Source organism: Atta cephalotes, assembly GCF_000143395.1.
Source record: "Atta cephalotes unplaced genomic scaffold scaffold00008, whole genome shotgun sequence".
NCBI classification, from domain to species: Eukaryota; Metazoa; Arthropoda; class Insecta; order Hymenoptera; family Formicidae; genus Atta; species Atta cephalotes.
The window spans coordinates 1,882,539-1,898,824 of record NW_012130072.1 but is presented as its reverse complement, the minus strand read 5'-3'; the positions used below and the strand labels follow the sequence as shown (position 1 = coordinate 1,898,824).

Below are 16,286 nucleotides of genomic sequence, written 5' to 3'. Positions count from 1 at the left end.
TCGGTGATATTATCTACTTATCTACTTATTCTATCTACCAATGCTATGTATTTATACATAACGCTGTCGTTAAAAGAAGTACAAAGAAATGTACACAAAAAACCTCATTTCATTCTTATAATTCTAAGACGTATTTACATAGTATATATACAGACACTCTGTGTATTGGCTTAAGAAAAATATCAACATGGAACAGTGTAGCAATTTTTTTTCTTTTCATACGCTCGTGAAAAAGAAAGGAGGAAAATTCTAGTATTACGCCTAAAAAGCAACGATCGCTCAAATTTGGTAATAACATGCCGTTGTCATTAATATCTCGCGTGGCAACTATCAATCGCAGTACTCATCATTTTGCACAATACCGTGTTTCTTTCTGCAGTCTGGGCAGTACCATCTGCCCTTGGGCGGTACCATTATACCAACACATTCAAAATGAAACCACTCGATGCGACAGTCTTCACCATCACAGGCTATCATCTCTGATACCTCATCATACGGACATTGACAGTAACAATAGATCTTGCCGGGTCGCTCCGTCGTCGGTGCGCTAACAGGTGGTATCGTTGATTGGTTGATCTTCGATTGATTTACGATATTCTCCGACTCAGATTCGCTGCTATCGCTGCTACTCTCCGCGGGACCCTCGGACTCGGTGGCGGATGTCGCTGCGACGATTGGCGATGCCTCGGGTAGAGCCGTTTGCTGCTGACTCACTGCCTGCTCCACCTGAGCGGACCTGTTACTATATGTCTGTATAGTCTTTCCGCTCAAGGACAATCTCGATACTAGCGGTTTCGGATTCGTCGACGTCATCGTCGTCATGGGCGGCAGCGGTGTAAAAGCTGGGATAGTAGTGGCGATTGTGGAAGTGGTTGTCTCGATTTTCCGCCACCGGCTGAATGACTGTTTTTCTTGTGGTTCGTCGTCGCTCGAGTCACCGTAAAAACGCTTTGGCACGCGTTTCCTCTTCGAAACTCTCTTGTTCTCCATCTCCGTGCCACTGTTGCCACCGACATTTTGATTCGGTACACCAATGACAGCGGTGGTCGATGATGCTTGCTGCTGTTGTTGTTGCATTTCTATCGCAATGCTCGTAGCATTGCCGCTGTAGAAATCGTTGCACGTTGCAGGTGGCAATAGGTTCGGCGTCGAGGATCTACTATTAGGATGCAATATCAGCGTTGACTGCGACGATGCAACGAATCCCGGATTCTTCTGGTAAAGTGCCTTGGGAATGTTCAGTTTGATTGATTCCACAGTGGCTGTAATCGCGTTACGCTTACCGCCCCTCTCACCTTTTCGTCGTTTCTTCGTTTTCGTTTTCTTCTTTTGCTGCTGCTGTTGTTGCAGTTGTTGATTCTCGATAGTCATTGTAATCGGATCTGGTGTCGTTTCCGCGACTAGAACGCCATTATTCAGTGGCATCGATGATTGGTCCATCACCGGCATCAATGTCGAGGTTGGCGTCGAGATCGGCGTCGATGCTGGTGCTACAGTAGCTAGTAGCAGCAACTGATTGCGCTTTTCCGCCATCAACTTATTAGCGAGCAACTGCGGGTACTCGTCGTAGAAATCCTCATCTGTTTCGGTTTCCTCAGTTTCCAAATCAGATTCTCGCAAGAGAAGCTTCGCTGGAGAAGGCTCGCTCGTTATCTCGGGAGGGACCACAGGACCATTCTCTATTGCAATCTCCGACTTGTCTTCCAGTTTGTCCTCCGGCTTGCTCTCCGGCTCAACGGACTGCGATTTGTTCTCCCGCGTAGCTTCCCTTTCCTTTTTATTCCGATCTTTACGATTGCTGGATTGCTTTCTGGGCGAGCTCTCGGACGCGGAGCTGTCGGAATCGGAACTGCTGCTAGAACTGGAGGAACTGCCAGACGAAGAGCTGCTACAGCTACAGTTGGTGCCACATGAGCAACTGCTCGAGTCGGTATCGCTCGAAGAATCGCTCGTGGACGATGTGCTGCCACTCCGCTTCTTCTTCTTAGGAGTCTTTACCTTCCGTTTGTTCGCGTCACTGTCACCTCCAGTATTACGACTCGGAGTACCGGGTGACGGACTTCTTTCAGATTTGGTATCGTTCGCTTTCATGTCGTTGTCCTTAGAAGTAACTTGATCTTCATTCTTTTCTTTGTCGGACCAATTTACTACACAATAATCATGATCAGAAAAAACGATACTCCTCAAATACGCCGCATCAGTCTCAGGTACGCTCTCTTTCAACGCGACATTCTTGGCGGATTCCTCTACGTCCAAACTGGCAGCATACGTTTTAAAATTGTCCCAAATGCCATCCATAATACGCGCTTCCTGTTTTTTCTCCTCCTCATTCCGTTCCACTTCAACTATATCATTGTTCAACACAGCACTGTCATCGTCATCGGCAGCGATTGTTTCAGTAGCTTCATTCTTCTTTGCTGCATCTTCATCAATATTTTCTTTCTCTGGTGGTTTTTCCGTGGAAGCTGGTTTCTCCTCCTCGCTATCAGTATCACTTTCGGATGATAGATTGAGCGGCGGTAGATCGTAAACATCGACTACTTTTTTCACAGCCTCTTTAATATTCTTCGATGTAGTCTCGACTCCCGTCGTCAAGTCTCCATCAGTTATAGTTACGGATGTGTTCCTATCCGATTTTTCATCCTTGTCCGTTAATGAAGTGTTAACTACATCCGTCACATGAACATCCTCAGGTTCAGGTTCCCTGTGAGCCGCTTGATGCTTAGCTAGGAGCTTTCGTGATATGAAACGCTGTTCGCACTCGTCACAGCCGTATGGTGAATCGCCAGAATGCAGCCTTTTATGCACCTTGAGCGCTACCGCGCGTCCAAAACTTAAGCCGCATTCCTCGCAAACGAACGCTGTAGGCGGTATACAGAAATGATATATGTGCGGCCATTTCTTCTGCAGGCATTTTCGACACAGAACGCTCTCCGTACCGTGTTTCCAAAATAGATGTTTCGTGATATCCGGTTTATTACGGTACGCGATGCCGCATCTGTAACACAAATGATGTAGCTTGTGCTTCCATACGTGATTCGAAAGACGTTGCTGATTGCCTGTAGACTCCAGACAGACATCGCAAGCATGGTGACGTTTGCGCACGTGAACCATAAGTCGGAATGCCGACGGCAGATTCGCTACAGAGCAGAGGCAACATCGATATCGTAGATTAACATTCGGCGAATAAATTCCAGGACATAAGTGGCACACTAACTCGCTATAACTATAGAATGTCGATTTGCACATTATGCAAATCAATATGGTCTTCTGATGCATCTTTCGATTATGCAAATAAAGCTCCTTGTGCACTGTCGAATGAAATCTACAATGAAAACATTCGTATATCAATATGTTCGGCACATTATATGTGCCGTCTGCGCTGTTATACGTATCTACATTGAAGTAACGGGACTCAAGCTCCTCGAGGGACCTCTTCACCCGTGCAGTAAATTGTTCCGCGTGTATGATTATCGCAGGATGCTGTGGTTGAAACTTGTGCTCCGCCAGCATATGTAGGCCCAGTTGTCTGCCATTGACCGCGATGTACCGTGCGTGATTGCAGTACACGCAGATAGGACTGGCTGCCTCTATACAACGTTTCAACAAGTCCTCCAACTCCATACTGTCCAGAGTACCCTCAACGTTCAAGTCAATACATGGAACATCCTCGCCGGCTAACACGATACCACCGTTGTCGATCGTATGACTTTTCGTGTGCTCGTTTCCAACACTCACAACTGCGTTGTTGACGGATGTTTCACTGGTGTTGCTAATCGGCATCGTTTCCGTGACAGAGAATAATTCATCAGTATATGTCCCAGTTTTAACTTTGTCATTTTCCTCTTGATTCCTTTGACCCTTGTCTTCCGTTTCATTGTGCTTTTCTTCAATTTCATCAGCTTCGCCTTCTTCGCCATCTTCCGCTTCCTCGTCTTCTTCGGGATTGCTGTCTACTACCGCTAATTTATCACTGTCAGAATCACTATCATCCAGCTCGTTTGCTTGATCATTATCAATGATGTCCCTTCCAGTTTCCGAACCGTTCGGCATTCTCTCCTTCGATGTCGACTCTTCGGCGTTGTTGTTTTCCTCAGATTCCCTATCCGTAACGGTAGTTGTTGCGACGCTGAATTGCGAGTTCCTGTTGCAAATCTTAATAACCAAACTCCTATCGGAAGAAGCAACGGCATTAAACGAGACCGAGGCTTGAGATTCAGTGGCATTTGTCGCAACAGGTTTCTTCACCTTCTTTTCGTTATCCTCGAAACTTTCTATCTCTTTAGACTGCGGATCCGATATGTGTGATTCGTGTTGTGGACTAAATAATGATCGACTGAAGGGACTACAACTTCGTGTATCCTGTGGACTGTTATATTTAGTCTCGCACATAGTGTTCGCTTTTGTATCTGCTGTCGTAATTTCCTCGGTATCAAATTGTACTGGACTAGGTGTTCTCGAACTGGCCGAGCGTGTCGGATCAACTTCGCTTTTGTCACATATTCCCTCATCTTCAGTATTCACTTTTTCAAAGGTATGTGACGCACATGTGTTTGTACACGTTACATCTTCTTTCTCATTCTTAACTTCTTCACCTGTGTAGCGTGATACTTCCATAATAGTCTCGGTTACGCTATCGTAAGGTTCACTGAAATCAAGCTGACAATTTTGAATCGGCGATTTTCCTCCCGACCCTCTATCACGATTGTTGTGCACATCTTTATTCACTGCCTGCTCATCATTCTCATCATTTTCATCAGATGAATTGCCGCCCGTGTACCTGGACACTTCCATTATCGTCTCGGTAACTGTGTCTCGGGGTAAGTTATTTGCAATTTCTCTTTGGATATCGAGATCGCAATCGAGTTGAGTTTCGTTACACTGAACTTTCGCACTGAGCTTTTTCATTAGTGTACTTGATTTTTGTTGGCGAGAATTTTGCATACCGTCTCTTTCACGCTTTCTCCTATTATATTTTATCGCTTTTCTTGGCAGTCCCTTACCCCCGAGATTTGTAACTATTTCCGATGGAGGAACCATCGGCGATGAATTGTCCGTATACGTCGCATCGGCGACTGTCAGTGGCGTTGACGTGCTACACACTTCCTTATCCGTATCCAACGACAGCGTAAAATTACAAGTACTCGCGTGTGTTCCGCTTTGTCTGCATATAGTGCACATTGACGCAACAGTAACAGTTGGATCCTGTTCCAATACTGGAGAGCAAAAGTGGTTAAAGAAGTCATCGGTCTCCGAGAATACCTTTTCACAGCTGCAACAGATAAGGTAACATGAACCCTTAAAGGCGTTATAGAAATCCTCTACCGAGGAAAACGCCATCTCTGGAACACTGTGCTTCTTCATCAGATGATACGATAGCCTCTCCGCCTGGCCGAACATACCCAGGCAGTAGAGGCATATGTGACGCTTGTGTGTATCCCTCATGTGTAAGAACAAGTTCCAATTTTCGAAATATGTGCCACACGCCGAGCATAGATAGACTTTCCTTGTGATTTTAAAATTGCTCGCGTGCGACACCGAGGCACTCGACTCGGAGGTACTGGGCATCGGTGTCATACTAGGATTACAAGCACACGAGTTCTGTCTCGAGTTGGGACCGTAACTAGACCATGCGTGACACTTGGAGCACTTGTACTTCGAAGACGGTCGAAGACCCAGATATTGAGCGTATTCCGTTATCTTACGCTTCCGCTTCCTCTCCACCTTCTTGTCTTTGCCAGTCCTTGCATTGAGATGCTTCAATTGTCGTAGCTCTGGCGTACTGTTCTTTGACACAGCGGTAGGAACTTCTCGAGCCTCAGCCAAGATACGCTTCTTAAAACCCTTAAATATAAAATTTGGCCCCGCAACGGTATTTTTACCTGGCGAATCATTCGTTATGATCGAGTTGTAGCGTATTAACTGCTTCTCTTCTTCGATTACAGCAGTATATACATCGTCGATGGAATGTTTCAATGGGTTGTCCAATGTGGAATCATTGAGTCGCTGCTTGTCCAAAATATTCCACATATCTATTTTACTTTCTCCATCCTCATCTTCCATAATAGTGCAAACTGTTACAGCGATCTACCTAAAACACATAATTATATATTGTATCTGTATATACACATATAGTGTATATCTAAATATAAAATACACATGTAATGATTCATGTAAATTATTTAAAATAACAAATTCATTAAAAATCGATTAGCTATAATCACGATTTAAAACTAAACGTGCACCGAGTATGTTTATTTACAATTAAAAAAAATTTCATTAATTTCAGCGATGTAAAGTTAAATTCGAAATTATCAGAGATTCAATAAAATATTCAGAAAAATTATCTTCTAGAACACAGACGATGTTTCAATACAACAGAAAAAAACATATCATCAATACATCATTTCGCTAACGATTTCAGTGGCAATGAAAATAGGATAATCTTATTGCGTCACACTATGCACATTGATGACTCGTCACGTAGACGACGATCACTCGTCACGATTCTATTCTCAGAGGATCTCACACCTTTGCTAGCGTAAAGGAAAGGCGAAAAAACAAAATTTGGACTCGGATTCACAGTCACATGTCACGTCGGGAGAAACACGAGGCTCTCGCTGTGATTTCAGACTCGCACGGGATCCGTCATTTTTCGAAGAAACGGCAGAAAAGAAGAAGCGGCGTCCGGGGAAGACACGCCGATCCCGGAACGAGATCAATGGATTGCATCGCAATCAACGGCGGTTGGCTCTGTCGTACTTTCTCCTTCGTTCGCACGAACCTCGTGATGATTTCTGGCGGAAGCTGGACGACGCGTGGCGTGAACAAAGACGATGGAAATGTGCACCGTACGCGAGGATGACTCGCGGGAGAGAACGGGTGAATGAGAGAGCGAGGCGCGCGCGAGTTTTTTACGATCGTACAGTCGACCGAAGCGAACTTCCGAGAAACTTACTTACTTTCGCAGAACGCGAGTCGGCCGTCGCGGCCGAGCGTAGTTTGTACGACGATGAGATCAGCCGTGTGCGGCACACGGTACGAAACGTTTCGGCGACCGCGAGCGACTTGGAGAAACTGGTAGTTGTACGCGACGAAAAGGTTAGTAAAATGGCGTCATATCAATGAGCGCCGCACTGTCCGTGCTTCCAACACATTCCCAGTGATGCCACCCTTTGTCATAGCGACCGTGCCGCAGCTCGCCCTGAGAGTCGCTGAGAGCCGCGTGCAGAGGTTAAGCCCGAATCCAATGGGCGGTACTGATTCCACGGTCACAAGATTACTGCTGACTGCTACTGACAATGACGTGACGTCCGTCGTAGACTTGGATATGTATACGAGCAGCAACAGAGAGAGAACGAGATGCAGACGCGGAATGACAATGAACGCGAATACCGCTCACTCCAGTCACCAGTGCTCAGGGCCGTCGTACGATGATACGATGACATCTCTCGCGGACGCACACGCGTACATCCAACGTGGTGCCCGCGATACCCCCCATCCCTTGATCCCTTATTCCAAAAATGACACGCGACCGGTAAACACGACCGGCGAGCGATCAGCGAACCGGCAGCGACGACGACTCGAAACTCAAAACCGTCGAATGTAAATTCTCTGATCAACGAAACTCTTGATATCTTTCGGCACTTTGTTCGCGCGCGAACAGCCCTGTTTATAAATGTGCCAATAAACGCGTCTCTAATGTTGTCCAGATGGATTTTGTATGGCCGCAAAAAGAAACGTATTATTTAACTACTTTAGCCACTCAACTAGTACCTAAAATTTTTCATTGGACAATCATTAAGTGTACTTAGCGGATTCAATAGTTAAGTGAGCATTCGCTGTTATTGATGTATTCTTTTAGCTCAACCAATCAGAATTTTAGATCTAGAAGAATACATCAATAGCAGTGAGCGCTTACTCAACTTGACAGTGGCCTAGTTTCCACCAAAGATTTAAATCAAATCAGAATGTAAGAACCAAACAACAACTGTCGAGCAGTTTCCTTGTTCGACAGGTGAATACTTGATTGTAGTTGATTGACCTTATATTCTGATCCAGTTTAAACTTTCGATGGCCATTGTGCCTGCTGAATGCTATTGTGAATGGCTTGTGGACAGAATCGAACGTAGGATACGTAGATATGATATTAAGCATTGGGTACATTTAGAACGACGACCACTCACTGAGTGCTCAATGAACTCTTTTGTCTGATTGGCATATTCCATTAGATCCTAAAATATAAATCAATCAGATAAAAAAGCTCATTGAACGTTCAATGAGCTCTTTCTGATTGGCATATTTTATTAGAATCTAAAATATAGACCAATCAGATAAAAGAGCTCATTGAATGCACCCATTGGCTGCATTCAGCGGAACAACAGTTAAATTAGCTGCTATTGATGTATTTTTTCACATCTAAAATGTTAATTGAATAAAATGCTGATTCTAAAAGAATCACACCAATAACAGCGAGCACTCACTCAACTGTTGAGTTCGTTAAACACAGTCTTTGTATCTACAACACTCTGATTCCGATCTAAAGCCGTATATATATCCATGATGCTAGAAATCGGTCCGAGACATCGGATGAAGAAAGAATTGACTAACTGAAATCCATCGAAAAAAAAAATGTTGCACCTTTCTGTGATCGACTGTATGCTTGTTAACAATTCTGATTGGCCAGTGGGCGTAAACGTGCACACGAGCATACCCTTGTAGTTATAATATGAACATATCCCTTATTTTTAAAGTCATATCACACTACCGTCTCAGATTCTGTAGACCGATCCAACTGTCGATTCTGACTGTCCTCCTCGACGGATTAATCATAGCGAGGCGCTGACTGATTGGATCGGCCAACTTGCGTTTAGATTCGAGTTTATTTTTTGAGTTAGCGTCGTCAACGATTTAGAATCGATAGTCTCCGATACAGCTTTTAGATGCAGTCCATTTAACATTACATGTTTCGAAACTTTTGATTGATTAATTGGAAGAAAGAATGTTATTAACTAACCAATCAAGAAATGCTTCGAAGCATTTATAGCATCAAGTGGATCATAGCCTATATCATGCCCTCATGTATCCTTGTATAAGGGATAAGGGCCAAAGATAAGGCTCTATGCACAAGAAGGAATAAGAAATTAAGAATAAAGAATAAACGATTTCAACCTATCATAAATCGTGTATTCCGATGGATCCGATTTCTAATAAGTTGAAATCGTTTATTTTTTATTCCTAATTCTTTATGCTAATTGCAAACCAGCGCGAGAATTAGTTGCAATATCCAATGTACATTTATCGATGTTTTCATTCTTAGAAAGTGTTTATATTGGCCATAATCGTCTGTCATAATCTGTAAAAATTGACCAATCACCTTTGAATATTCCATTCTTACAGTCAAATGGGAGGAGAATACTCGACTATGATTAGTCAATTCTTACAGATTACAGCATACGGCATATCATTACGGTCAATATAAACGTTCCCTAAAGCTATACGCTCATTGGATATCGTGAATGAAAATTATAAAAGTGAGCGAATTTACTAGAATACTGATTATTTCATTGATCAACATCTAATAAATTTGTTCGCTTTTGTAATTTTCACTTTATTTGAACATACATCGACTCTCTGCTATTTGTGCGCAGAACCTAAAGCCTTTTTATACCGACACTCAACGTTCATTTTCGGCGTCAAAATAAGTCACGTAATTGATCAAGTAACCTATTTTGAAATTGAAAACGAGCGTCAATCGCTAACATAAAAAAGCACTCTAAAGGTACTTTAATGCCGGAATCAGACTATGCATTGAAGATTGAGATTAAAGATTGAAATTTCACCAATGAGAACAAAGAAGTTTTGGCTCCTTTTGTTCTGATTGGTCAAACTTTAATCTTTCAATCTTCAATTTCATTTTTCAATGCGTAGTCTGATTCCGGCCTAAAATGATACATGGGGATACTCGGATGATATTTCCAAATTCAGCTCTATTGTGTTTGGAATGCAGCCAATTTCAGAGATATTATAGGGAAGTTACATGATTGCATCTAGAATCAAGATCAGTCGAGAATACACGTCATGCAATATTTCACATTTACGAACATACTCTAGAGTGTATATATACGGATAGAATGTGTGCGAGTGCGTCGACGCGTATCACGTTATCTCGCTCTTCGTATCTCGTGTATATCACGTTTGTTGATGCTACTCGCCTCTCTCGCGATTCTTTTACGAGTGGCAAAAGCAAGACACGCCGGCGTCTCGACAGGAGATTTCTCACATACGCAAACGACGTTAAACGGGCTCGTGATTACGCGTCTTAGGAAATCTCTAGGGGCAGAATCGCGGAGGGTCTCTGTGCCTGTGCGCGACACACGGACGGTCGGACGTTGTCATTTGAAAACGGAAGCCATCTTGTGGCCGAGGCTCCCATATCACACGGGGAATAATAGTTCTACAGCTATTTGTTCCGATAAATTGCTTTGTATCTCACCAAATACGTCTAGACTATGCATGAACCATTTTATCACACGTTCACATAGCCATGGCTGCGACAAGAAAGTTGCAAGGTGAGGAGAAAGTGTTACCAGCGTGTTTACATTTGGATATATCGCTCGTTCCTGTTTCTTGCCGCGGTCGCCGCTGCATCGGACTGGACGAACCGTCCGGGTCGTCGCGCGCTTTCACCCTTTGTCGCCGGTCTCCCGCGATTCAGCCATCAAGGCGCTTTTATGAATCGCGCCAAGTCGTCCCGCCGACTTGGCGCGATCACGAACGGCACGATTCCCGGCATACAACATATCGCGAGGCGCCAATCCAGCGTCATAGCCCAAATGGCTATAACGGCTTACAATGACGCGGACGACCCGGGTTCATGGACTCTACTTCGCTTTGTCTCACTTACCTCCTACAACCGCGATGGGTCTTCCATCGTGCAGAACATGACGGCTTTTTATTTTGTCAGCATAACCTTTAAAGATTTTAAACTTCAACTTTTTTAATTAACTACAATAGTGCGAGCCATACGCTGTGTATCTTGAAATCTGTTTCACCATACTTAAGCCTGTCCTTTGTCATTACACTGGATTGCACTAAAACTTCCTATTCCTTTGACTTTCGCCAAACTTCATATATTTGTTTCTTTTACGTACAGTGCATACTAGTTCGGTTACAAAGAACAGATTTCTTGCTACAAGTTATTTATGTTTTTAGGTGTAAAATGTGAATGTTCTTTATTCCAAGATAATTATGTAAGAATGAAAATTGTTTTCTGTTGTATTTTTTGTGATCGTTGAATATATATATATACTTTGGTTACGTTCTGTTATTCACTGCGAGTTATTAAAAATCTACAGTTCACGTTATTATATACTATACATTTTCAGTACTTGTAGGATGCTTTCCATTTGGTGACACAAATCGATATGAATATCAATCTATCTTTCTTGATGTTCAGTCAAGAAAAATAAGAATGCTTGTATTGAATTGTGTCAGTAAATGGAACTTGTAGTGAATACATAACAAAACTTAGTCTTTGTTTTCTTTTTTCTTCGTCCATCAAGCACAATTTATCAAAGGATCCTGATAACATCCTTAAAATGTCTCTTGGAAAGTCTATGAAGATTTTGCTCATAACAATCCTATTTATAATATATGTTATCATCTTTTTTTTTTAAATTGTGATGTAAATATAAATGTGAAACTTATATGAATTATTATTTATAGTTTTTATTTTATGTGAAGAATAAATTAATTATAATATTAAGTGAAACTTCAATTTGTCACTTTTAGCCAAAAAAAACAAATTAGTTTAAACTTTGGAAATAATTTATACAATTTATTTAATCAAATTTATTAAATCAAAATAAGTATTGGGAATGAAGAAAACTGATAAATAATTTTGTTATTTTTTGTATTAAAATCTGTTCTATTTTAAATAATTTTAAAATGAAATTAAGCAGTTTATATCAAGGAACTAAATATAAAACAATGTAATAATTCATTTTATATCATTTCAGGTGAAATAGATCGGTGCCTTAAAAAAGTAACGGAAGGTGTGGAAACCTTTGAAGATATTTGGCAAAAAGTTCATAATGCCACGAACAGCAATCAGAAAGAAAAGTACGAGGCTGATCTCAAAAAGGAAATCAAGAAACTTCAAAGGTTACGCGATCAAATTAAGAGCTGGATCGCGTCGGGTGAAATAAAGGATAAGAGTACGCTTCTGGACTATCGGAAGTTGATTGAGACTGTTAGTATATTTGCATGTAACATGTATTTCTAACGAGTTAGAGCAAAATACATTAGAATAAATAAATTGTAAGTAAATTATATAGTAAATGTTTTTATGCTTTATAGCAAATGGAAAGATTTAAAGTTGTAGAAAGAGAGACAAAAACAAAAGCTTATTCTAAAGAAGGTTTAGGCGCTGCTCAGAAATTGGACCCAGCTCAGAAGGAGAAAGATGAGGTTACTAATTGGCTTGCCAATTCCATAGACGCTCTCAATCTGCAGGTACCAGTCTTCGTATTGATGATATTTTGGATAAATTTTAATAATGATTGAATATAAGTTGTTGTAACACGTTTATCATTACTTTTGATGTAGATGGATACATTTGAATCGGAAATAGAATCGTTACAAGCGGGAAAGAAGAAAAGGATAGACAAAGATAAACAAGATAGGGTGGATGAATTGAAGGCAAAGCTCGACAAACACCGCTACCATATCCGTAAATTGGAGACATTATTACGTATGCTTGATAATATGTCTGTCGAAGTCAATACAGTAAGCGTTTTCAGATTGGCATAATATGAAGCGATCATATAACAAGTTATATTAGATAATTCTATTAATTTCTCTATGAAATTCTTAACAGATAAAGAGGATAAAGGACGATGTTGAGTATTATATCGAATCTTCGCAAGATCCCGATTTTGAGGAAAACGAATATATTTACGATGATATTATCGGCCTTGATGAAGTTGAGTTGTCAGGAGTTGGCATCCCCTCGTCAGCAACAACAGATAGTAACAACAGCAATGAAACCGGAGGAACGCCAACCTCAACTAATTCCTGTACTTCGCCTATACCATCGCCGTCGTTGAGCTCCACTATGCATAACCATTCGAGCGATAGTTCTACAGATAATGACAAGAAAACCAAGGTGTGGGTCCTTTCATTCTCCATTTTTATTCGAGAAAGTCGAAAAGGGGATCGATACCTCATTTTCGAAGGAATCAAGCCATACAGAATTGAGAAGTACAGATCGATAAGCCTTGTCGAGATCTACTTGATACGGATATATGGAGCATCGCTTTCAATGTCTTTGATTTCAGCCTGTGAAACCAACAGCAGTCAGGCCGCTACTGAATACGCAAGCGAGCATTCCAACCACGGGAAGCACTGCCACCATAAAATCGAACATGTTATCGAGCAGCACTCCAAGCAAAACCATTCCCATGACACCTAGCCATAGCTCGCCTAGTTCTACGAGCAATCACATTGCCACGACTAATGCCGGCAATTTCGCCACCGTAGCTGCCTCGCACAGCAATTCGCAAGCCATCCATTCTACCTCCAATAAAACATCTAGTAAGACATTTCGTTTTTTTCTTACACGACTAACAATTCATGTGGAATGTTCTGATAGATCAATTTGCACTTTCACTACATTTCTCGATACATAATATTAAATCTTTTTTTTTGTAGCTCACAACAGTGAGAATAATATCTTATCATCATCATCTACGTCCAGTGTTACGTCGAATGTGCCGCAAACGATTGCGCAACAGCACAATAATAATCCGGCACCGGCACAGACGACGCACGTACTGCACAGTCAACAGAGTCAGAATCACAATAGTGAAACGGAAATGACTACACCGATACCGCCATCTTCGTCGCCGCAGTCGTCGGTCAGCAGTAGATCCTCGCCGATGCCCGCAAACTCCTGCTCGCCAGCACCGTCCACTGCCAATGGTCTCATCCCTAAGCTTCCTGATGGAAGCATGTCCTCTTTAAAATCCATTGCCCAACAAGTAATTGTCCGAGCAGGTCTCGAGATACCACCTTCCGAGCCGAATAGAAACATCTTTGACAGTGCCAAGACGAGCAACAGTAGCAACAACAATGCCACGTCGGAAGCACACATTCCTCCGCTGCTTGGGGTCGCGCCCTTGGGGCCTGTACCATTACAGAAGGAGCATCAGTTGCAGTTCCAAATGATGGAAGCCGCCTACTATCATATGCCACATCCGTCTGACTCGGAAAGATTACGTTCATATTTGCCGAGAAATACATGCACCACGCCACCTTATTATCAGCAGGTACATTTCTTTAGTCCGATGCTAAAGCAGCGTTCAATAGAAAAAGTAACTTTGCATCTGTTGTAAAAATTTTTAATATGATTGGTTTTGATTTAGTTCCTTATTGGATTTAAATGTATAAACCAATTATATTGAAGAATTTTACAAGAATTGCAAACTTTTTCTGCTGGATGCAGCCATTAATTCGCTCTCCGCGTAGCGAACAACTACACGGATTGACGCTACTAATGCACACATGTGCTGCTGTTTAGGTTCAGCTTCCTCATTCGGATACTGTGGAGTTCTTCCAACGCCTTTCTACGGAAACTTTATTCTTCATATTTTATTATATGGAGGGGTCTAAGGGGCAGTATTTAGCAGCAAAGGCTTTGAAGAAACAAAGTTGGAGGTTTCACACCAAGTATATGATGTGGTTCCAGAGGCACGAGGAACCGAAAATTATTAATGAGGAATACGAGCAGGTTAGTGTATCGTCTAAAATGAGCAATTTAAAAGAATCGTCAAAGGATGAGGAATAAGCTGATCATTTGATAGCACATCTTAGATATGTTAGACATGTTTAGTGATGTTCTATAAGAATTGCTTGCGTTTCAGGGAACGTACATCTATTTTGACTACGAAAAATGGGGGCAGAGGAAAAAAGAAGGATTTACTTTTGAATACAAGTACTTAGAGGACAGAGATCTGAACTAACAGTTCTGTCGCTCGTTGAGTCTTCGAAATACGCCGTTTCTGTACCGGTATTGTGTTATCTGAACTTTAGAAGATAATTCTGTTCGGTATAAAATCGGTAGAGTCCAACATAAGAGAAAAAAAATCAGTTTATAAAAAGAACAAATTTGTGCATAGAAAGCAATGAAAGCATTTCATTATATTTCGATGTTGCGATGACAAAATCTTTCTTAATCCTTTTTTTTCGATGAAGGATAGATCAAATGAAAAAAAAAAGAATGAAAAAAGATACAAGCAGAAAGATTGTATGGGAAATAATTATTGTAAATGATACCAAGGAAGCAAAGAGGGAGATTGGAGAGACAATTGAAGAAAGAAGCATTGCAGAAACACATGGAATGATTCAGTATGCTGTGTGATAACGGGAAGAATGAAAGAAGAGAGCGTGAGAGAGAGAGAGAGAGAGAAAGGATGATATACTTGCTGGCGACTGACTCTGTAATACCAGTACAAACATGCGTGCGGCCCGTCTGCTGTCTGGCGGAGGGCGCTCATGCTATGGTACGTCTTAATGTTAGATTATAAGTAGCCTTTTTGTATAAAGTGTATCGAGGTATAAAACCCTTAAATTGAATTAATGTACAGAATGTGTAGAAATAGTGAATAATAATATTATGGAATATATTTTATTTCTCATTTGAATGAAACCTAAGTTGTTTCGATTTTTGTTGACGCACTAGCACATCATCTCAACCTATGTTTGGAAAACATTCCATCCATCGTGATTAGAATCCGCTTTTGAAATAGGTTACTTATATGCGTTCTAACGATTGATAAGGCCGGGGCTCGTCGTCGAAGTTTGAGATTGTACGCGTATTGTTAACAGTAGCGTGATAGGCTAAGCTTTTCATGCTACAGATTTTGCAAGATAAATATTTCCTCAGATTATTATACTTTATAAGCATTTCATCAACTTTACTAATTCATCGAGTGACGTTAATCGCTGTCAATATGCATATCTGTTTAATCGAGAATCGCAAAGAGGAGTCATACTGTGCGAATTTATTTATTATAAACTCAGTATTACCGCAATAATGTTAACGTATCGTAAAAGCATTAATATCTGAATAAATTGCTGATACTATGAAACATAATTATAAAACATCAAGTACGTCATAATTGTTCCGTAATTGTTTCGAAAAAAAGGAAAGAAAAAATATCTATTAATATATCCAATGTTATACTAACATGTTACAGAAACATAATAATTGTTATCATTTTTTA

General features: G+C 41.3%; 2 protein-coding genes across 2 annotated transcripts; one reads left to right on the top strand and one right to left on the bottom strand.

Annotated features, from left to right (window-relative positions):
• Positions 1–330: 330 nt before the first annotated feature.
• Positions 331–6,063, bottom strand: LOC105627111. The gene has a single exon (XM_012208393.1). The coding sequence runs from the start codon at positions 6,061–6,063 to the stop codon at positions 331–333; it is 5,733 nt and encodes a 1,910-aa protein (XP_012063783.1).
• Positions 6,064–10,546: 4,483 nt separating this feature from the next.
• Positions 10,547–15,284, top strand: LOC105627110 (CCR4-NOT transcription complex subunit 3). Its single transcript, XM_012208392.1, has 9 exons — positions 10,547–10,571; positions 12,021–12,253; positions 12,361–12,516; positions 12,610–12,789; positions 12,881–13,168; positions 13,341–13,596; positions 13,714–14,330; positions 14,582–14,791; positions 14,925–15,284. The coding sequence occupies exons 1-9, from the start codon at positions 10,547–10,549 to the stop codon at positions 15,021–15,023; spliced, it is 2,064 nt and encodes a 687-aa protein (XP_012063782.1). The 3' UTR covers positions 15,024–15,284.
• The last annotated feature ends 1,002 nt before the right edge of the window (positions 15,285–16,286 follow it).

Excerpts from the sequence above, each read along its gene's own strand:
- LOC105627111 (XM_012208393.1), bottom strand. The coding sequence starts at position 6,063 with ATGGAAGATGAGGATGGAGAAAGTAAAATAGATATGTGGAATATTTTG.
- LOC105627110 (XM_012208392.1), top strand. The coding sequence starts at position 10,547 with ATGGCTGCGACAAGAAAGTTGCAAG. Across the intron at positions 12,254-12,360 it reads ATCGGAAGTTGATTGAGACT|CAAATGGAAAGATTTAAAGT; the intron begins GTTAGTATATTT and ends TATGCTTTATAG. Across the intron at positions 12,790-12,880 it reads TGTCTGTCGAAGTCAATACA|ATAAAGAGGATAAAGGACGA; the intron begins GTAAGCGTTTTC and ends AATTCTTAACAG.